The sequence below is a fragment of the Podarcis tiliguerta genome (genome assembly GCF_965153285.1).
Source record: "Podarcis tiliguerta genome assembly, chromosome: 10".
Classification (NCBI taxonomy): Eukaryota; Metazoa; Chordata; class Lepidosauria; order Squamata; family Lacertidae; genus Podarcis; species Podarcis tiliguerta.
This window is the reverse complement of record NC_139543.1, coordinates 10,174,616-10,197,888: the sequence shown is the minus strand read 5'-3', so window position 1 is coordinate 10,197,888 and position 23,273 is coordinate 10,174,616. Positions and strand designations below refer to the sequence as shown.

At 45.2% G+C, this 23,273-nt stretch overlaps 1 protein-coding gene across 3 annotated transcripts in view; it reads left to right on the top strand.

The window, feature by feature from the left end:
* The window catches only part of CELSR1 (cadherin EGF LAG seven-pass G-type receptor 1), a 156,921-nt gene that overhangs the window by 129,783 nt on the left and 3,865 nt on the right, over positions 1 to 23,273 (top strand). For 2 of the 3 annotated variants that reach the window (XM_083399204.1, XM_083399203.1), the window contains exons 23-34: positions 549 to 675; positions 2,429 to 2,629; positions 5,229 to 5,403; positions 11,226 to 11,338; positions 13,256 to 13,335; positions 15,197 to 15,323; positions 15,548 to 15,673; positions 16,675 to 16,811; positions 17,151 to 17,254; positions 19,008 to 19,175; positions 20,852 to 21,094; positions 22,310 to 22,574. In XM_083399204.1, coding sequence (XP_083255330.1) covers positions 549 to 675; positions 2,429 to 2,629; positions 5,229 to 5,403; positions 11,226 to 11,338; positions 13,256 to 13,335; positions 15,197 to 15,323; positions 15,548 to 15,673; positions 16,675 to 16,811; positions 17,151 to 17,254; positions 19,008 to 19,175; positions 20,852 to 21,094; positions 22,310 to 22,574 — 1,866 coding nt within the window. The remainder of the gene's footprint in view (positions 1 to 548; positions 676 to 2,428; positions 2,630 to 5,228; positions 5,404 to 11,225; positions 11,339 to 13,255; positions 13,336 to 15,196; positions 15,324 to 15,547; positions 15,674 to 16,674; positions 16,812 to 17,150; positions 17,255 to 19,007; positions 19,176 to 20,851; positions 21,095 to 22,309; positions 22,575 to 23,273) is intronic. The other variant, XM_083399205.1, reaches the window with a different exon arrangement.

Genomic DNA, 23,273 nt, shown 5'->3' with positions numbered 1-23,273 from the left:
TTAACCAAGAGAAGATTCAGTACTATTTGAAGATCAAAGAGACAGCTAAGCCTAATAAAGTAGTAAGAATGGGTTACGTAGTTTATTTAGGCTACCTGCATATAATTTGGACATTTGTCATGTTGAGGCAAGGTTTAAAGAAGCAGCAATCTTGCTATTTTAAGCATCTGCTTCTTGTGCTTCCCTAACCGCCCAGAGTGGCAGGGGCAACCCAGTCACATGGGCAAGGTATACATAATAAATCGTTATTATTATTTACTACTACTGCTGCTGCTGCTGCTGCTACTGCTACTACCTGTTTTTGCCTTATTGAGCTATCATGGTAGAACACATGGTAGAACACATGGGAAGACATGGAGAGCACCAAATTTATACAGGTTATTCCTGTCTGTAGAACAGATGCATTGCTACTTAATAGTCAGCGAGTGAAGGAGAGACGGCCATTTAAGGAAAATAGCAATTCGTCATTGAAATAGTCCCATCTGCCAGCCAGTCATACAAATGTCATTGGATCTTTGTTTTTTTTTGCTTCATTTCCCATTGATTAGAATTGGAGAAACCGGGGGCTGGTCCTCAAAGGGATGTGAACTGTTCTCTAGAAGCCAGAGCCGAATTGTTTGCCAGTGCAACCATATGACCAGTTTTGCTGTCCTAATGGATATTTCAAAACGTGAAGTAAGTGCAGTTTTGTGGTGATTTTCTTGGTTTGCTAAAGTTATGAAATTAAGCAGGTTTGATTAGACCCCCATCAGTGTTTTTTGTTTATCTTGAAAGGCAAATCACCAGTTTATCAGAACGGCGTGCCTTGACACTAATTCCTGTTACAGTTAGTTTGCTTGTTTTTACTAATTTATTTTGCTTGCTACCATCTTACACTGTAGATTTCTCTGAAACAAGTTACATCACCACCACATTCCTGTTGAATGTGTTCATCTCCATCACATTCCCTGAAGGCCCATACAAGGCGGCAGGATGGCTAATTATATACAGAACTAGTACCCGGAATTTCCATCCCTTAATATCAGTTTTTTCACCCTTCCTATTTCCAAGTTGCTCTGCAGCTTTAATTCACCCTAAGCTTGAGACGGGAGCTGCTGTGACTCCCATTTTACAGATGGGGAGGCTCCGCAGTAAACCTTCTGGGAGCTGACATTAATCCTTTCTGATACAACCAACTGAACAAAAATGGCCATTGAATAGACAGCCATAAAAACTGGGCAGGAAACCTTGGCTTCCCAAATATAAGCAGAGTTGTGCCTGGGCACCATTACCCTGCACTTCAGTCCATGCTTGCCCATTTTAAGTCCTTGGATATCTTGATGGAGGGAAGGCACAGGCCCTGCACCTGGCTGAATAATCAACTTATCAGAATTGAGAGCTGCTTCAGAAGTTACCCATATGTTTCCAAAAGCAGAGAAGAATGACATTGCCCTGTCGCTAACACATGATCAAGGAGAAGACAGTAAGCTGCAGGGTGGTGCGAATGTAGGCCTTTCCTTACTAAGGATCCCTGGCAATAAACCCTGCTTATTGCCTTTGTAGCCAAGATGGTTGCTCAGGTCTCTGCAGGCCAGTTTATATACACTCATGTTTATATGCACACACTGCTTTGTAGCTTTCTGTAAGTGACTGTGTCCCCTAGAGCCAATTGCTGATCGTGTTCCGGCAAGGCAAAATTGCGTTCTAATCTCCAAAACTATGAGGGCTAGAAACATTGAAATAAGTAAGCCTGGAAGTCTGATATTTCAAGCCACAATCTGCACTGTACCTGTAAATAGTATAGTATTCAGTGCATGGAATTACCCCTGCCTCTTGAAAGATTGTATCTTCATAAAGGCTCACAAAAGGATTACTTGAGTTTACTAATCTAGAGGATGGTCTTTCCTATTGGTCCGGATATAAAGTTGAACCTCTGTTCTTGAACGTCTCCATTGACTAACGTTTCAGAACCCGAATGCCAAAATCCCGGAAGTAAATGCTTCCGTTTTCGAACATGCCTTGGAAGTCAAACAGCTTCCGCTGCATGTTTTTCAATTTTCTCAATTGAATTTGCCGACATCCCTTTGCACCTCGGTTGTTGAATGTTTTGGAAGTTGAACTGTCTTCCAGAATGGATTATGTTTGACAACCGAGGTTCCACTGTACTTCAGGAAGCTATAAATTTGGAGGGAAAAAATAGTAAAAACTTGCTTGGTGGTTTGAAACTAATTTAATTGTCGTTTTCTTTTTATTACTAAGAAAAACCATCAAGTGAGTTGAAGGCACCTGACATTTTTTTAAGGCATTTTTATCACTCTTTGGAGTCACTACAGTTCCTACTTCCTTACACTATGTGATTGGGTGTGTGTGAAATTAACTCAGGTAACATTTTTTCTATATAGCACTTAGAAAGGGCATGTAGCAAAAATGATTCTTCTTAACTCCACAGAACGGCGAGGCACTTCCCCTGAAGATTATCACTTACACAACCGTCTCCATCTCACTGGTAGCTTTGCTGCTCACCTTTGTCCTCCTTGTGCTGATCCGAACCCTGCGCTCCAACCTGCACAGCATCCACAAAAACCTGGTGGCTGCCCTCTTCTTCTCAGAGTTAGTCTTCCTGATAGGAATCAACCAGACAGAAAATCCGGTAAGAGTTAATTTCAATGCCTTTCGCATGCTAGCTTTTAACAGGGCACCAAACGAAACAGAAGCAATGCTTGATGCTGAGGCTGCGCTGGCCCCAACCCACATTCAGTTTAGCACCGTTTGGGACAAGCAGAAGCTTGGCAGATGGTTTGGCTTTAAGCAGGAACCCTACCCTGTTCCTGTGACAAACGTAGGCAGACACAGAACTGCTAACAGATTGTTAAGAGGGCGCAAGACTGCGTTGCTCATGGCTCCAGTCCTCTGCACACTTACTGGGAAGAAAGTCCCGTTCAGTCAAAGCACCTGTTACCACGCCCCGTGCCAGGTTTGATAGGTCTCACCCCCCCACCCCAAAGCATCACCCCATCAGGACCCCCAGTAAGTTTACCAGCGGTTTGGGGTGAACGTTGGCAGGAATAAGCAGCAGGGAGAGGCTGTTATAGCTGCTCCTCTCAGCGCTAGACCCTTAAAAGGGAGAATAAAGCTTTGTTTGCGCTTTGGGAAGGTAATGGTGCTGGCACTATTTCTTCTTCATCTTTCAGAGTTGAAAGAAGTACCAGGCACAGTGGCTGCCATCTTATTTCCACCTAATACAGGGCTCAGCAACCTTTTTCAGCCGAGGGCCGGTCCATCATCCCTCAGACCATGTGGTGGGCCGGACTTTATTTTGAAAAAAATAATGAACGAATTCCTATGCCCCACAAATAACCCAGAGATGCATTTTAAATAAAAGGACACATTCTACTCATGTAAAAACATGCTGATTTCCGGACTGTACAAAGGCCACATTTAGAAGGCGATTGGGCCACATCCGGCCCCCGGGCCTTAGGTTGCCTACCCCTGACCTAATATCTCTGGTGCCTGGCGGTCTGTTGCTCTGTCAGCAGGAGGTCTCAGAGGTTGAAGGCTCTACTACTAATACAGGGAAATTAGTTTGTGCTTAGGATTTCAAGCTTCACCGTAGCTGTAAGTGCTGCATCATCTTTCCTGCAGGTGGTTCTTTAAAAATTATTGTGCCCATCCTTTATTTTCAACAAGCCACTTCAAAAGGCCTATTTGTGTTTTATAAACCCGTGTTTCTGTTTGACAGAATTTCCAGAAACCAATTTCCTTTATGTTAGCATGAGAACAGCAGTCTTCTGTCCCTCTTTTTCCTCAGTTAACAACAATGTACTGCTACCTGTTTCTGTTCCTTAGACCATTTGTTAAGGTATTTTCTTTAGCAAGCTACGTATTGCACAGCAAAGGGCCACTCCTTGAAACTGTAGCAGTGACTGTGTTTCAAGCAACTATTAATCCTTCCTTGTGGAATAAGAATTGTCCAAGGAGTCACACGCGGATGAGCATGAAAAGTCAAAGAATGTGGGAGCACACATGAAATGGAATTCCTCGTCATTTGGTTTAGCTTTTATAAGTTTCTGTAAAGCAACAGTAACATGGCAGGGAGAGGTTCCAATCATCCGTGGATGATTGATGGGGGGGGAAATGATATATTTTCTTTCTTGCATACCTGAAATAATAGTTTTCATCATGGTGACCTGTACAAAACTAATATTTTTAGAAGCCAACACACACACACACACACACACACACACACACACACAGGTTTAGAGCAGTAAAAACTTTTTTTTTATTTTGTGGGGCATATTTTTAGTTTTGTTTAAAGAACTAGCCAGAGCAACTAAAACCATAGTTCTCAAAGTGTGAGGCAGGTCTGTAGGGCTGCCAGGGGAGGTTCAGTTCCTCACCGACTCCTTTGTGAATGCCTTGATTAGAGGAGGTGGCCAAGTGCCAGTCTACTCACCCTTCCCCAGTAGTCCAGTGTAAGAGATGGTGACTGCGTTCAGATCGAACGATAAACTAGGCTTTATTGTTACAGGGATGAACCTAGGTGTCTTGATCTGGTATATTACCACCAACTCCTCCATTATGGCTGCACGGAGGAGATCAGAAGCTTCAGCTTCCTTTCGTTGATTAATCAGCTTTGAGTTACATCCAAACCCTAAACTGTCATTGATCCTAACCAAGGGAAGGGAGCATGTGTCCCTCCAGGTGTTTCTGGACTACAACTCCTATTACCCCATATCATTGGCTAGTCTTTCTGGGGCTGATGGGGAGTTGGAATCTGGAGGCCCACAGGTTCCCCACCTATGTAGTAAACCACCCTTTAGGCTAGCTGCAGTTTGTCCAGGCTTGAACAAAGCCCTAAATTGCAATTTCATCTGAATTTGGGGGAACCACTTGAAGCATCCGTTCATGTTGAGCTATTTCAATTGCTTTTGTTTGATTTGCCCATTGCAGACAGCTGGAGGTCTGTAAATTTTGATAATAAACCTGATTTACACTGGAGGTTGAATAATTTCGATTGCAACTGTACATGGCTAGGAGGCTGCTTGGCAAGGCAGATGTTGTGCAAGTATTTCTAAAAGAGCACTAGTACATTAGGATAAACTCTCTGTAATTAGGGAAGTTGTGATGGCTAAAGGCTACCTCTAAGTTTAGAGGCTTGTTTACATCTAACGGAAGTCCATCTCTTGTGCCAGATTATTTTGTGGCTCAGCAGAGGCCATTCTAATTTCATGGCCTCTTTCTTTCTCTAGTTTGTGTGCACGGTGATAGCCATTCTTTTGCACTACTTCTACATGAGCACCTTCGCTTGGATGTTCGTCGAACAGCTTCACATCTACCGGATGCTGACGGAAGTGAGAAACATCAACTTTGGGCACATGAGGTTCTACTACGTCATGGGCTGGGGGATTCCTGCCATTATAACAGGTAAGGAAAATTAGATGATGAAGGAGGAAAAACTAATATGGTGGGGAGATATCTACATTACAAACTTACAACTGTCTTCTATCAGTATGGCTGTCATGGCATCCTTTCAAAGAGTCATGGGAACCTGGTGACATCGCTGCATGTTCTCTACTTGAGATGCCTGACATTTTAAAAGTTTTGCTATTTAGCTCTGGCTTTTGAACTGTTCGGGACGCGGGTGGCGCTGTGGGTTAAACCACAGAGCCTAGGACTTGCCGATCAGAAGGTCGGCGGTTCGAATCCCTTCGATGGGGTGAGCTCCCGTCGCTCGGTCCCTGCTCCTGCCAACCTAGCAGTTCGAAAGCAGGTCAAAGTGCAAGTAGATAAATAGGTACCGCTCCGGCGGGAAGGTAAACGGCGTTTCCGTGCACTGATCTGGTTTGCCAGAAGCGGCTTAGTCATGCTGGCCATATGACCCGGAAGCTGTACGCCGGCTCCCTCGGCCAATAAAGCGAGATGAGCTCCGCAACCTCAGAGTCGGCCACGACTGGACCTAATGGTCAGGGGTCCCTTTACCTTTACTTTGAACTGTTCAATAATGTCCCATATCTGAAACACTTCCATATGGACTTCCAGTTCCCTGGGGAGAGAAACTGTTTTTAAATCAATGGATATATGCCCTATAATCACTCCCCTTTCCTCGTGCTGGGCCTAATTCAAGAAGTAGTTGCATCCTTAGGATTATACTTATCAGTGGTGCCTTTAGATCAGAGGTTTTCAACCTTGTTGAGTCCACAGCTCCCTTGACCAACTACATTATTTTTGTGGCACCCCTGTGGGGCTTAGGAGTCCAATTATGTCGCCCCTTGCCTGTAAAGCTAGCAGCCTCTCACCCTTTTTTGAACACCCTCCCTTGTGGAGTGTTCCTCCAACCTCCTCTCATTTCCCCTCTTGCGAGTTCTCTGGGCAGCCGCTACTGCTGCCTCTGGTCTCTGAGCTACTCCCCCTCCTGTCCCAAAGAGAGGTGCCTCCTCACACTGCCCCACAGGGGCCTGGGAAGAGGATCCCCCCAGCCTTAATGGCCCAACAGAGACTGGCCAAAGGTGAACGTGAGGCCAGCACCTTACCTTGGGAGACAGCAGCGGGCACTGCCAGCCCTGCATGGCAGAAAGGCTCCCCTTTGGCGTTAGGCACTCAGCTTCCAGGCACACAGCAAGCACTAGAAAGGCCAGCACAGTGCCTGCCTGCTTGCCTGCCCAGCCTCCCACTTGTCTGTTCATTCCCAACAGCAAGGACTGACTTGGGTCCCTCTCCTGCTTACTCTGAGGCCGCCATAGCTCTCAGCAACCAGCATCCCCTTGCCAGCCCCAGAGTCACCATTCGCCTGGGGAGCTTGTAGCCAGGGCTGCTGCAACAAACAGCTGTGCAAGCCTTTGGGAGGCAGAGACGCAGGACGGCATCAGAGGAAGGGAAGGAAGGAAAGAGGGACAGAGGCCAGTGTTGGTTGAAAACCACTGCTCTAGATATTAGGAGCAGTTCAAGGCAGAAAATGAAGACGAGACACACATTTGTACTGGGTGCCTCTTGCCCTACTTAAAGTAACTTCTGTGCAGATAAAGGGACTTAAAACATAACTGTATTCAAGTTGGAACAAGAATCGCACACATACCTCAGGAATAACTTCATTCACTTTATTATAATTACTTGGTTGCTTGCAGTGTTTTTCATATTCTGAGAAGAGAAAGAGGCGGACATGCTCTAGATTTCACTTGCTCTGGTAGAAATATTCCCTCAGGCGCCCAGAAAATGTGCCCCTGCAGATGATTATTTATTATTTTGTTTACTATTTAATTACATCTATATTGCCACCCATCAATAAATATTCCCCCGGTGTCTTATAACAAAGAACATTAGAGGTGCAATTTATAACAATTAAAACCAACAATTCAACAACAAAAGAAGACAGAAGCTTCCACACAACAGAGACAGCATAAATCACTTGCAGCCCTTGTTTCAAACACAGTTTAAAAGACTGGATGAATGAAAAGGTCTCTACTTGGTGCCAAAAGGCCACCGAAGAGGCACCCAGCAAGCCTCTCTGCAAGGAAGCTGTTCTTCATAGCTGAGTTTCCACTACACACACAAAAAAAACAGCCCTCTCCTTGGTTGGTACCTACCTCACCATATTTTTAAGTTATGCATATTTTAATTTTCTTTACTTAGAAGATTTCTTGGTTGCATTTTAAGGACCATTACCTTGCAAAGCTATTGATACTTAATACAATGCATCCAATAAACAATCAGTAAAATGTTGTAAAACAATTAAAAAAACCTTTACATTCAACAAAAAAAGAAAAGAAAAACCAACATTGGACAAATAGCACAATTATTCTAACCCAGCACCCTGCATGACATTTCTGTGTCCAAACACCCCCCCCCCTTTTTTTTAAAATAAGGTGTCTTTAAAGCTCATTTAAAAGAAAGAAGAGCCAGAGTTTGCCTAACTTCCACTAAAATTATGTTCCTTGGTGAGGAGAGCACTTCAGAAGAAAACCTGTTTCTTGTGCATCTGGTTAGCCACTGTGAGAGCAGGATGCTGGACTATGTGGAACATTGGCTATTTTTACTTTGTTCTGTTCAGCATCCAGGGATTTTCAGTGCTTGGGGCTGAAAGAAAGCTACCTTGGGCCTCTGTGCTCCTGCTTAAAAGGTCTCATTAGTGAGTTGTAAGATGTATTCCTTGTAAGGTTTATTTTGGGGGGGGGGTGTTGGAGAACAGGGTGTGAAAGACTAAGTATCCAGTGTTTGAAGCCAAAAACAATTTAAATGAAACTTTCTGGGTTTCTACTTGTTCTATATTTTTCTGCTAATGAAATAGCAATCATTAATAAAAAAAATCCTTAGTGGTGCACCGCAGGCTCAAATAAATATAGCTGATAGAGCTGTTGTGCAGTGTTTAAAATGGTAGCCAATTAATTGCATGACTTTTAATCAGTTAGTTAAAGATGCAGTCCTATGCACACATATCTGGGAATAAACTCGGTGGAAATCTTCTGAGCATAGGACTCTGCTGTAATGTGAATGAAACCGGAGTAAAACAATTTTTGTTTTTAAGAGTATGCACAGCAAGCGACATTTTATACAAGGCATTTCCTTTGACGCGAGGGAAGCGGAATGCTTTTAAGCTGCTCACTGCCACCTCCGATTTTGTATGTGCTTAGGTTATACTTAAAAAAAAAATCAATTCCTGCCTGATTAATGTGGAATACTCTTTAAAACGGATCAATTTAATCCATTAAACTAAATATGGGGCTGGCAGCCGGGAGTTTCCTCACTCCCATGAAGGGGCTCTTTGCCTGGGGTAAGAAAGGAGCAGCAGGGATTGTCCGATTTGCTCAGCTGTTTGTTGCTCGCCAGCCACTTGGAGCTGATGGCAAGTCCTTCCTTCACCCATGGAGGCACTTTTCTGTATGTACAGGTATGTGGGGTGGGGGGTGTTCATTCAAGGATGCTGGGGCGGGTGATGGAGGGCAGAGAGGGAGGGAGATGCGTGTGTGGCCTCTTTCTGTGTGTATGTGCATGTGTATATGAGAGAGAAGAGGAAGGGGGTCTGTATCTGTGGTCTCTATGCATGTGTGGCCTGTGAAAGAGAGGGAGGGGTGAATTTGGTCAGAGAGGGGTAGAGCTGTATGTGTGGTCTGTGTGTATGGAAGGCCTGTAGAAAAGAGGGGTTGAGGGAGGGGGAAGTATGCATGGCAAAGAGAGGAGAAATCTTTGTGTGGCTGTTCACATGTGGAGTGTCTGTGTGCATGTGAGAAGCAGGTACAGGTGCGTCTGCTCTGTAGGGCCCAATCCAAAGTGCTGGTTTTGACCTATAAAGCCTTAAACAGCTCAGGACTGCAATAACTCAAGGACCGCCTCTTTCCATATGAACCTACCTGGACCCTGAGATCATCTTCTGCGGCCCTCCTTCATATATCTCCTCCTCGAGAGGTCCGGAGGGTGGCAACACGAGAACAGGCCTTCTCTGTAGTGGCTCCCTGTTTATGGAATTCTCTCCCCAGGGAAGTTCGCCTGGCGCCTTCATTATACACCTTCAGGCGCCCGGCAAAAACGTTCGTTTTTAACCAGGCCTTTGGTTGATATGACTGACATCCCTTTTAAAATGTGGACTTTTGGGGTGTTCTTGTTTTTATTTTGATTATATATATTGTGATTTTTATGTTGATCTTTTCTGGGAACCGCCCTGAGACATCTGGGTATAGGGCGGTATATAAATTCAATAAATAATAGAGCTGGCCCACCCACAAGGCAGCCTGAGGCAACCACTTTGGACAGTGAAACCCCAAGAGGGGGTGCTCCCGTGGGCTCCGCACTCACCCCACTGCCAGTGGAGAGGCAGCAGTAGTGGTGGCTTTTGGTGAGATGCTGCATTATCTTGTGTGTGCTGCAAGATCTCGCCAGAACCTGCCACCACTTCGCAGGAGCCGCCATATATCCCTGGTGGGGCGGTACTTTTTCTAGTACCAGGGGACGTCCCCTGTTGTTATTTGACAGCAACAGCAACATTGTTTGGGGGAAATCATTATCGTGTTATTTCCACAATCAGGACCAACAGGAACTCCTGTATTAAACATGAGGTTGTGCAGCAGGGCAGTAGGAGAAATGACTGTGCTCTCTCTCATTTGTTGTCATGCCACACACCAGTGGAGCCATTTGGTGTAATGCTGCACACCCAAAATAAAGCCATTTTGTGACTGGTGCCCAAAACACTTCCTCAAAATTCAAAATGTGTCCACTGGCCCAAAGCAGTCAGCAGCTTTTGCTTTATAAAATATAAACTTTTCAACTGTGTGTGTGTATTGTCTGCTTTCCTAGTGCAAAACTATAAATTAAAGTTTGACCGTTCCCACTCCTTATGTATGTTTGCACAATAATTAATAATGCAAGCCAAACATTTGTTGCAAATGATCAGCAATAGCAGAACAAAGCAGACGATAAGGTTTGCTGACAGCTTATTGTGAGTCATGCATGGTTTCCCAGGAAGTCAGGACTTGAAAAGTTCAGAAATAGGCTCCTTAGAAAACAATGCATTGTTCTCCATTGGTAGCTGACAGACAAGTAAAATTATGATCCTTTGCACATACAAAAATTCGTGTGACAGAAAGAGCCTCATAATCTGCAGCCAAATTAAATTATTGACAATTATATAGTTTAATATTTTCTGCCCAAGCTTGAGGTATTCAGTAAAATGGGTACCCTTGGCAAAAACTGAGTGAAGGGTAAAGGGATTATTTCCACTCACAAATATTCTGAAAATATTGAGCAGTCCTGATAGAGAAAGATAAATGACTGGAGAAAATATCTCTAAACATTTTTGTTGAATATTCTCCAGGATGTGTTTGAAATTTCCCTTCTGCTTCAAACTGTGGGAATTGCTTGCATCGATTAGTGATCTAAGCCTATACTGAGTTGTTTTGATGCTGAACTGCACACTTAAGGGCTAGAATTGGGTCTATTTTAATTTCATAAAATCTTAAGGCAATGTGCAGAAAATAAAACTGCCGGCGAATATTGGATTCAGATGTTTGGCCACACTTTGGTGCAAATGCCACAAATGAATATTCAGTCTTGAGAAGCAGACTATTTCTGCCAAATTAACTGATGCCAGACATTTCCGGATGGCTAAGTATTTTTGGGTGGTGGCTGCTCTGAGAGGGAAAGACCATACCTCTCCGGCAATGGTTACCCAATACTTGTGATATGGATGGATTGAATAGTGTGAACTATTTTGATGGGCACTCCACTTCAGAAATTCCTTCCACTTTTGTGTTGCGATACAGGTCTTGCAGTGGGGCTGGATCCACAGGGCTATGGGAACCCAGATTTCTGCTGGCTCTCCGTTCACGACACCCTGATTTGGAGCTTTGCAGGACCTATTGTGATTGTTGTGGTTGTAAGTATTGCAGGATTTGCCAACGGCATGAAATGCATCCGAGCTGAATTTATTACTGCCAAGCACTCTGACTGTAGAACATTCTTAAAAATTCATCTGTCGTACATATCCCCAAATTCAAATCAAATGTACAAAAGACATGGGACAGCACAGCTCCGATAACTAATCCTAAAACTATAAAAAAAAGGCTTGCCGTACAAATTTCAACCAAAACCTGGCATCCCTTTCTGCACACTAGGAGACTTGTAACTTATTAAATCAACCTTTTGTCGATTACTAAAAGGTTTGGATATTTTTGTGTGTTTTCCTGGCCAGGAATCAAATCTAGAGAACAATTATGCCCGTAAGTATCATGATGTGTGTGGCTTGCACCCACTTAGAAGTTGTAATTGGGAATGAACTTGCAAGCAGGTTTTGAAATATGAGCAACAGAAGGAATTGGAGAACACAGTAGTGAGGTGATGGTATCAGAGATGGAAGGTATTGCACAGCAGAGGGGGAGAAATTCAGACACCATGGAAAATGGGGTGGGAAGTTGGGAAAAGATAAAAAAAAATATGTATTTAAGTATATATGTCAACTTTTTGAAAGTGTAATAACATTTATTACCCCCAAAAAAGTTTTAATTGGAAGCAACGGGTCTGTTGGGCCTCCTCACATAGTATTGTGGATATGCATCACTCACCCCTGAATTCTCTTTTCCTTTCTCAGTCTGGAATACTGTAAGCTTGTAAGGTCTTGTAACTCCTTTGAAGAACAAAATGTATTTGGGGAAGAGAAATCGTTTCCTCTTATCCTGACGAATCCCCTCGCTAAGGACTCTTTCAACTGCAAAATGGACAAAACATCCAAAGTATTCTGGCCTGGGGAGGATGGAAGTCAAGTTGGGGGGTGCACATCATAATGAGTTGATCTTTCACCCCACCGTCACTGGCATATAGCTTAAAAAAGGCCTCTTGCATAATACTAATCATGTTGAGGGCAAGATGAGCCCCCAAACCTCAGCACTCCTGTGTTATAAAGCAATTGCACTACAGTACTCAACAGTTGAGGGAGGCGGGTGGCGCTGTGGGTAAAAGCCTCAGCGCCTAGGGCTTGCCGATCGAAAGGTGGCGGTTCGAATCCCCGCAGCGGGGTGCGCTCCCGTTGCTCGGTGCCTGCCAACCTAGCAGTTCGAAAGCACCCCCGGGTGCAAGTAGATAAATAGGGACCGCTTACTGGCGGGAAGGTAAAGGGCGTTTCCGTGTGCTGCGCTGGCCCGCCAGATGCAGCTTGTCACGCTGGCCACGTGACCCGGAAGTGTCTCCGGACAGCGCTGGTCCCCGGCCTCTTGAATGAGATGGGCGCACAACCCTAGAGTTTGTCAAGACTGGCCCATACGGGCAGGGGTACCTTTACCTTTACCTTTTTACTCAACAGTTGAGTTCAGCACTGGCGTGCAGTAACATCATTAACCAAGCCCCAGAGCTCAGCAGTCTCACACTTATTGTGCCCCAAGGGATTTCCTGGTTGTTTGTTCCTCCCACGTACTGCGTGAATCCTTCCTGGCCTCAAGCCTGTCCCATACTTTGACGTAGACTAGTTTATCCGGCATGCTGTTTTTGCAACAGTTACAAGCCTTCTTCCCCATGATAATGGTACCTGTGCATTTGCAGTAGTATCTACCTTTCGCAAGTACAATTTTGTAAGGCCAAAATCTTTCTTGTTCTTACTAAGCTGGCTCCAGAAGCTTTGTTTTACTTCAAACCTTGCAGAGCAGAATCTTCAAGACAACTGCGCCAAAGTTTCTTGAATTAAGAAAGCAAAGCATAACATGAAGTGAGGGGCTCTTAACTGGGTAGAAATTTGTGTTTTGGTGAATTCATGGAAGGAAAACACCCGCTCATCACTATTCTGATCCATACTTTCCCCCTCCAGATCAACGTTGTGATCTTCATACTAGCAGTTAAAGCATCATGCAGACGACGGCAGCGTTCACTGGAAAAAACTGGAGTTGTGTAAGTTTGTAACCGTGACCGAAAGAAACTAATCATGAGAAGTGGTGAGACAGAGAGACATGTTGTTCCTGCTCCCAGACTGAAACTGGGCCACCTCTTCCTTCGAAACGTCGTTTAGTGCCATTGTTCTTTTTACTATTTGTTGAATCTTTCGTTCCCCTTCTGTCAGCTCTTGCTCCGCCACTCCCTCCCTTGTCCCCTTTCAGTTTTCTCTTGCTTGTGATCCCCATCTTGAGACACTTTCTCCCATAGCATAATTACAGTGATGTACTCCCTGAAAGCAGCTGCTAAAGGTAAAAGAATTGCCTTCAGGCCAGAAGGTGCCTACACCCTGTGACAGCATGCTTCTGCTAAGATGTAAGAAAGGAGAATAAAATGTTAATTATCTATACCCTGCCAGAATTTACCCATGGAGCTGCTTACAACATACTAAAATTCAACACTTTTGCACAATATATTAAGGAAACATGGGTACATCTATGGAATGGGTAGTTAGTGTGTTGACCTAATGAGCCTACAACTCATCAGCCCCGGTTAGCATGACCATTGGTCAGGACTGATGGGAGTTGTAGTCCACTAACATCTGGAGGGGACTATGTTGGCTCTTCCCAGCCTGTGACATTACCATTAGGTCCCAGGTAATTGATGACCTAATCCAGGTTCCAGGATCTTCCCTTGGCAGGGATGGGGCTAGAACGAACTTCAGGTGGATCAGGTGATGATAAAAGATTCCAATGCACAGAAGCAGCACTTCTGTTGGTCTGCAAACAAATCTCCCCAACCCCCTGCTTGTCCAGTTCTGGAGTTTGCCTCATTGTCTTCTGAGGAGTCCCACCCTCAAATATGTACAAGTTAGAGGCAAGGCAGTTCCTTACCATTTTATTAACGGTGTACATAACAAGCAAGTATTGCCACTGCCGAGTGATGAACAAGGGTAAGACGTATCATCTGGTTTCTGGAGATTATTATAGTTTTCTGAATCACTCTATTGAGGAAGGCACTTCTGGTGTGCTCAGTATAATACTGTGTGTGTGTGTGTGTGTGTGTGTGTGTGTGTGTGTGTGTGTGTGACAGAGAGAGGAGTTGGTGTCAGCGGAAGCATACCACCTGATGAGGAAAACACTTGCTAGCACATGATGCAGGTGGCGCTGTGGTCTAAACCACCGAGCCTCTTGGGCTTGCCAATCAGAAGGTCAGCAGTTTGAATCTCCGTGATGGGGTGAGTTCCCGTTGCTGTCCCAGCTTCTGCCCAACCTAGCAGTTCAAAAGCACACCAGTGCAAGTAGATAAATAGATACGGCTGCAGCAGGAAGGTAAACGGCGTTTCAGTGTGCTCTGGCTTCCGGCACGGTGTCCTCTTGCACCAGAAGCGGTTTAGTCATGCTGGCAACATGACCTGGAAAGCTGTCTGTGGACAAATACCAGTTCCTTCGGCCTAAAAGCAACCCCATAGTTGTCTTTGACTGAACTGTCCAGGGGTCCTTTACCTTTTTACCTTTACAAAATAAATCCCCTTTAACTATCACCTACTTTATCAGTGGGTGTTACTTAGGCCATAAGCCAAACCTCTGGGGTCTGGCTACCTAGGAGACCGCAAACTGGAATTCACAGATCAGTAGTTAGTATCTCTGCCTCGAGTGTATTTGGTGGACGAGTCACAAAAACTGATTTTTTACATCATGTAGCAAACGAGACAAAACTAGTGTTTGACTTTACTTGTGTTTCATTCTGAACTTATGCATTTCAGCCAGAGCTTTGAGAATTTCTCTCTTTCCTGGGGCGGAATTGGGAATAGCAGTGTGTGCTCCAGGGACTGCCGTATTTCATGCCTAATGTGAATTATTTCGTGGTTTTCATCTAGCTCTGTACTGCGGACTGCTTTCCTACTGCTACTGTTGATCAGCGCTACCTGGTTACTCGGTCTGATGGCGGTGAACAGTGATGTAATGACATTTCACTACCTGTTTGCTATCTTCAGCTGCTTACAGGTGAGTTTGATAAAGTGTCTTTATGGCGTGCCTTCAGATCCACTTCCTTGGATTATCACTTCTCTGATTATGCAGTGCCGAGTCAGGGCTTCATAGGTAAAAATTGGAAACTTAGTGAACTCCTCCTTTAATCCTTAAAGGATCCCCTGCAAAGTTTTTTTCTATTGTTTAAAACATATTCTTCTTTTGTCCTTTTTTCTCTTCATCCCTCTAAAAAAATCTAGGGCCTGTTCATCTTTTTCTTCCACTGTATATTCAATAAAGAAGTGAGGAAACATTTGAAGAATACTTTCACTGGAAAGAAGCCACTCACTGATGACACCACCACCACAAGAGCAACATTGTTAACCGTAAGGAGCCATTCTGCAAAAAGCATTTCCCAGCACTGACGCATAATAGTTCTGTATCCTGACCAAATTGCTAATGCCAAATTTTGTCTGGATTCCCTGCCATCATCAATTGGCTTAGAACTCTGTTTATTTTAGGACATATCCTCTCTTACCAACATAAAACAGAGCTGCATTCAGCTTTGGTTTTTTAAGAATGCAAATGGAAGTATATGCATTGGGATATATGCCATATTCCTATTAAACTATTTAAGTGATTGGAGTTGACAAGTCCATTGATTTCGTTGGGTCTCCTCTGAGTAACTTAGTTGGATATAACCCTACTGCAACTCACTAGTTTTCTTGTTAGTGTTTAAGGGCAGAAACTCGTTTTAAGGAAACATTTAGTGTTATTTCTATCCTGTTTGTGATATTTTTAGATCCCAAATTTACATTTATTATCTGATTTTATTTATCAAATGAGCGATCATCGGAAACCTTTGGCCGCTCAAACGTTGACTTTTAGGAGCAAAGTTTCTCCTGCTGAAAGCTCGCTGTTTCCCAAAAGTCAAATTTTGGATGGTCCAAGAAAAAGATTAGTGAGACTAATCCTTTCTTTGGACAAATAACTTAAAATCATTTGACTACCAGAGCTCATGATCAGGATAACCACATGATGTGGGTGTCGATTGGGTGTACCACTACAAAAAAATTGTGAGTGTCACCTGTTACCAATTGCTTATCATATTAACCCCCCCCCCAAAAAAAAAACCCACAGTAAACTAGCATGTCAGGAAGAAAGCTAGCAAGTCTCCATGAGATCCAGTTTTTCTGTGTTCAGGGGCATTGGAGGAGTAGTTAAGTATGCAGCCCCCTAATTTCAGTATGAAATGGTACAGCCCAGCAAGAGCTTCACCGCAGGATTTGGCCTGTATGTATAGATCACCTTTCAGTTTGATGGGTGGTTTCTAAAATAAATGTATGTGTTTACTGGTCAACACCTCTTATTTCCCCCCTTCTCCCAGCGGTCTCTGAACTGTAACGACACGTATGTAGAAGAGCCAAATATGTATCGCACCACTATTGGGGAATCCACCGTCTCCTTAGAAAGCACCGTCAGGTCAGCCAAGAGTCACAATAGCTACCTTGCTTATATTCTCAGGTAATCTGGTGGCGGCGCATGGCTTTCAGGCCTCTCCCTTTTCTCTTTGTGTTGCTTTTCCAAAAATGAAATAAAATGCATTGCTACTTTTGCGCAAGTTGTGCTTCCCTTACGCTTCTGCAGATTCGTTTTTGTGCAATTTGCATCTTGCACCTTACCTGTGCACACGTTGTTTGCATCATTTGATTTCACCATTTAAATGTAGGCTGAATGCCAATTGCAGTGGCTATACTGATGCCATACAGTCCGCCAGGCAAACATTGCATTTGAACCAGCATACTAGAATTTCAGATGTCCCTGTGGGTTTGCTTGCTATCATCCCCCTTTTCTTCTTTTTAGAGATGAAGCCGCCCAGAAGCTTAGTGTGTCATCCAGCCAAGCAAGAGCTGGTCATACAGAAGGCGATTCCTCCATCTTCCACAAGAAGCCATCAAAATCCAACGGTAAGAGGTCTTTCTTCTCAGAACCGTATATGACAAACATCTCCTCCAGTCCCCACCAACCAGCACCATGTATTAATACAATCAGTGCTTTTCTCAGTTTCAGTAAACTGTAGGGTGTTTGTCTCATTGTCAGGTGCCATTGATTAGGGCAGGCTTAAGTAGCAGCAGCAACAGTAACTACCATATTTTTCTGTGTATCACGAGCTTTTTTGACCCAAAAATGAGGTTCAAAATTTAGGCTCATCTTATACACGGGTAGCTGGGGTGTGTGTGCGTGAATGGTTTTTTGGCACGAGCCCAAGATTGTAAGCGGCGATTGGCTGCTTGATTGTTGGGGGGGGGGGATGCCGAAAATCGCAGCACACAACCACTCGCATCACTTACAACCATCACTTACAATCTTGGGCTTGCACTTCGTTCTGATGGGTGAGCGATTTTCGGCATCTCCCCCTCCCCCCCAAAAAAATCAAGTGGCCAATCACCGCTTAAAAACTCAGACTCGCACTTCATTCCGGTGAGTGAGCAATTTTCAGCATTGGCCACTTGATTGTTGTGGCGCTGCGGCAGCCAATAGACAGGGAGCTGATAGGTGGTTTCCGCTCGCGTCGCAGAAATCACCTATTAGCTCCCCAATTGCCGCCAGCGGCCGCCAATCGTACTCCCGCTTGCTGTGACAAGGGCAGCTGTCTATTGGCTGCTGCAGCGGCAAGCAAGAGGGCTAATTGAGGCGATCAGGCAGCTGCGACGCAAGCGGCTGTGTGCTGCGTTCCGGTGGGTGAGCGATTTTCAGCAGTCCCCCCAAATAATCCTCCCCAAAAGCTCATTTCCCCCATTTTCTAAATTTTGAGCCCCCCAAAATAGATGGAAAAATACGCTAATTTCAATATTGCATCAGGACCAAATCAATATTTGTAGTAATAGGAAATGTCAGGAGCCGTAAGTGTACTACTGTGTTGAAAAGGACAACAAGAGATCCTCCACAATGCATAATACAGCAAGATGCAAAGCTGTGTTTGTACAGTTACTTGTGCATAGGTGTCAGGGCTGGTTCAGCTGCAGGTCAACACGGAGAGATGAGCAATAAAATTGATTCTTTATTCAAAGAAACAGAATGCAAACTGATAAACCTACAGGCAGGACTGGCCCCGGGGGTCAAGCATTTGCCAGAACCGTGTCTCCCGCTTTCCCCAAAGTCTCCTCCCCATCCAGCTGTTTTCCCAGCCATCTTAAACGCCGTCCGTTTTCTGTGCTCTTTTCTCTGCTCCATGCAAAGCTCTCTATGCCCTTGGAGACAAGGGAGGAGTGGAGCTGAATACAGTGGGACCGGCAGGCTCCTGTTGCAGCCTCAGCCCCCACCTCCCTCTCAGCTGCCTCTCCTTCCTCTCTCACTCAAGCCTGTTGCTTGTTCAGCATCCAGCCATCCTGCCCCCCCCCCCGCCTCATCGTGTCCTACCACCGCTCCCCTGGCTTTTATCCCTCCTCCTCTGAGGCTTCTCTAGGGCACAGAAGCCAACCAGGAAGCAGGACATGAGTGCCACAGGTCTCTTCCCAACATTTAGAGGCATCCAGCAGTGGAGGCAGAACATAAAAGTTGCACAAAGAGAACAGAGCAGACTAGACCAAACACCTGTGACTAAAGAACGCTTGAAGGGTGTGATAATAAGTTAATCAACTTGCTGTTTCCCTCGGTTCTTGCATATAGTAAACCGGATGCCTGCGTTGTTTCAACACTTCCATTCGTTTACTTCTACAGAGAACGATTCTGACTCGGACAGCGAGTTGTCCCTTGACGAACACAGCAGCTCCTATGCCTCCTCACACTCGTCGGATAGTGAGGAAGACGGGGTAGAAGCAGGGAAAAAATGGAACGCAGCCAGCTCAAAAAACAACGACCGGGGTCCACTCCACAGCACCCCCAAAGGTAAGAGAGTAAGGACCCCTCCTGTGGGGTCCTTAAAGGTCACTGAAATGGCTGGTGTGCTTCAGAGAGTAGCAGGGTCTTGTCCTTGGAAGACGCACCCCAAATCTAGATGGGTTTGGCCTAAGACAGGGCTGGGGGACCCTTCTTGCTGACAGTGGATGGGGAAGCCAGCAGAACCACAGCCCAAAGTACTACAGTACTTATTCCGTCCTGTTTTCCATCCACCATCCCTTCTGTTCACCTGCATGAAATTAGACGGAGAATCTCAGGCCACAGGTTGCCCACCCCTGGGACAACTGGCTTGTTATTTCACATTCCCCACCTGATTCACGTGCCGGTCGTAAGGATAGACAAACATCATTTTAAAAGTTAAAAGGGCAGCAGAGGTGAGCCATATTCAAAATGAGTGTTTACTACGCAGGAGGATTCTTAAGTCCAGAAAGGTCTTCTGCTGTCGCAGTTCCTTAGGCGAATGGGGCAATGGCTTCCTTCATTGGTTGCAAAGCTGCGGCACCAGTAAATTCAGAGAAAGCCCAAAATACCCCTGGCCACACTTGGGTGTTACCCAGAACAGCATGAAAGGACGAAAAAGAAGGAACCTCTCAGTTAGCAGGCCCAGGAATGCTGCTCCAATCAGCTGACACAATCCAGGCAACAGGTCCATGGTGAGCAAAGGCCAGGGCAGCCAGCACGTGAAGCCACCAAGAGAGAAAACAGCTCCTTGTTCTCTTCAGGAATGTGGAGCGTTTTCCCGGCCTTGTGTCTCTTGTGGCATTTCAGCAAGAGTGCAGTGTTTCCTAATGCAGCAGGACTGCCCTGGCTTGGAAATGACCCTCTCCATAACAGAAGAGAGAGTGACAAGCAGACTGAGCAGAGCAGATTCCCCGCCCCCAATCACCTAGTGAGGCTTAATTTCATTTATAAAAAATCATTTGCAAAATGTACAAGCCATATTATTTGGCTGAAATTGGGGGCTCAGAAAGTGGCATGCTTGAAACTCAAGTAATCGCCAAACCCTTTATTGTAAAAGGGAATCACTCAGAATCCAGTTACTTCTTGGTCCCTGGCTGTGATCAAGAAATCACCTATTCCCCCCCCCCCCTTAAGTTTCTTGTGCCCTACTTTTATTTTTAAGTGAGAACACTTTCAGTGCCAATAACCCTGCTGTTTTAGAAGAATGAATTTTGGATTGTGTGTGTGTCTGTGTGTGTGGTGGCCCAATAAATGCTCAGTGGTGAGAAAAATATGCTTCCCAACCCCAGATTACATTGCTGAGCTTCCAATTCATTTGTGGAGCGAAGGTTGCCAGCAGGGTGGCTGCAAATAAGGAGAAAAGAAGCAACTACGAACCTAAACCTGAAATTATATGCAAACCAGATTTAAGGACTGCAAAGGAAGCTGCCTCATCCTGAGTCAGATCATTGGTCCATTGGGCTTGGCATTGTTGACACTGATTGGCAGCAACTCTCCAGGTTTCCAGGCAGGAGATACCACAGACTGAAACTAGTTCATTTTGGCAGCTTTGGCCAAAGATGTGTCATTGCTAATGGGCGTATTCTGTGTTGTAATGGGCGTATTCTGTGCTTCCAAGAACAGAGGAAGCTGCCGAGAGAAGCTCTAATGTTGTGTGTCGCTTTTTGTTTTTAATTGGGGTTTTATTTTCCTGTGTCCTGCAGTGGATTCTGTTCCCAATCACGTGAAACCCTACTGGCCTTCTGAGGGTGTAAATGCAAGTGACGGCGAGGAGCCAAGCGCAAAGCAAAAGCTGAAGGTGGAAACCAAGGTGAACGTGGAACTTCACCGGGAAAACCACACCAACCACAGCAGCGAAGCGCCTCAGGATAAAGAGAACGAAGGGCAGCAGAAGGAGAACAAGCCACTTGTGCAGCAGAACCACCAGCAGCCAGAACAGAGGAAAGGTAATGGAGAAAGGTCTCCGTAAATATATCCCCAGAAATAAATGCTCAAGAGACCGTTAGCTCTCCCTGTTTGCATTGTCTCAGCCTCTCCTACGTTGAGAACACCACCTTAAACATACCCACATTTCAATGGATGTCACAATTGGACATCCTCTCATCTGTTCTGAACAAAGGAGAGGTGCAGAGAGCTTTGCTTCAGGCAAGCACAGCAGTGCCTTTTCCCCATCAATGGGAAATGATGCCTGCTCCATTTTGTGGTCCTGCCTTTTCCCCTAACCTTTCAGATGGAGTAGCTGCTTTGTTCTTTGCCATGCCGCTATCTCACAATTCCAAATGTGCCCACCGGCCCAAAAAGATTGACAGCTGTTGCGTTGAACAGTGGGATTTGGTGCCACGAGATGTGGGTGATGACCACCACTTAAGACCTCCTTAAAAAGGAATTGGGGTAACACAGAGAGGCGAAATCTCTTGGCTGCTGATAGTCATGCGGGCTGAATAAGACATGCGGGATCAGAGACAGCCTTAGGAAATGGCAGTGGGAAAGAGCTGTGTCGTCCAGTCCTACTTGTAGGCTTCTTCTAGGCAGCTGGTTGGTCACTTTGGAAAACAGAACGCTGGACTCAATAGGCCTTTGATGAAACACAACAATTCTTCACCCACCTTACAATTTTGCAGGTGTGCACCTAAGATGCTTTGGTGCAATCCTAAAAATGTAGTTCAAAAGTGGCAGACATGCCTTTGAGGATGCATGCATCCTAAGTGACAGGGAGCCATGACTGACTGTCAAGTGGAAATTTAGTGAGATGCCTAGGCAGGAGAGTACGTGGAATCACCTGCGGGACATGGCTGCTGTGTGTTACGGCTGCCAGAGAGCATTGCTTAAAGGCTTTGTGAATTTGATCCCTACAAGCAGGGAGAACTTGCTGGGTTTTCATTTCATGTCTCAATCTGAGCTCTCTTCTATGACGATTTGTACCAAAGGGTAGGTGAAGGGCAGGCTTGGTACCAAGATTGTTCCCGTATAAACTGCTTTTCCAGATGGACAAAGTCTTGGTAGGCATTGGTGGTTGAGAGTAATGATAGGCCAGACTTACTTATATCCAATCTAAGAATACATGGGACATTGAGTCTTCCTTAAATACAGGTTTTTAATTTGTCTCCATTTCATTATACTGAATTCCTCCACTCATCACTTCCCCTTTCTTTCCACGGAAGGCATACTGAAGAACAAAGTCACCTACCCACCGCCACTGGTGGACAAGAACATGAAGAACAGATTAAGGGAAAAACTGTCAGATTATAATCAAACCACTATCTCGTCAAGAATGACTTCCATTGGGACTAACAATGGCATCCGCGCCACTTCAGATTCTGGAGTAACAATAAAAAACCCCAGAAGAGATCAGCCTCCAGAACAGATAAACGGCTTGGCCATGAATGTCCATGTGGGAACCGTAACTGTGGAGACTTCTGATTCTGAGTGAGTGTGACTCTTTGTGAATTGCTTCTCTCTGTCGCGTGGTGTTGCTCCTCTCGGGTTTCTGAACGCCTGCTCCTCTCCATACTTTTTAACGCTTCAATGACCCAAATTGCAGGCGTTTGTTCTTATAAACGTCAGGGCTGTTTGCTCCTCCTTTTCGTCTGCTTTCTCTTGTGCACCAATTTCAGCGCTTCAATCCTGCTTTATTTTAAACCAAAGTTCTCTGTTGCTTCTGAAACGGGGAACTCTGGTTTAACGTCAGTTTACTCATCAGGACAGTAAGCCAGAGTCATATCCTGGAACCTAATTAATCACAATATCCCCTACCAGCATAACCCGAGTTAACAGAATACCGTATTTTTCGCACCATAGGACGCACTGGACAATAAGACGCACGTTGTTTTAGAGGGGGGAGAACAAGAAAAAAAAATCTCCCCCTCTCTGCCCAGCGCCCCTTCAGCGAAGCGGCAGGAGGCGCTGCGCAGAGAGAGGGAGAATTTTCCCCCTCTTGTTTTCCCACTCTAAAACAAGGTGCAGTTTAAGGTGCGTTCAGGCGGCTACCTTGGAAGCCTGGAGAGCGAGAGGTGTCAGTGCGCACCAACCCCTCTCGCTCTCCAGGCTTCAGGTTCCTTTCAACTTGCTCTTTGGGGCTGGTGGGGGGAAGCCCACCACCAGCCCCAAAGAGCAGGTCAGAGAGCA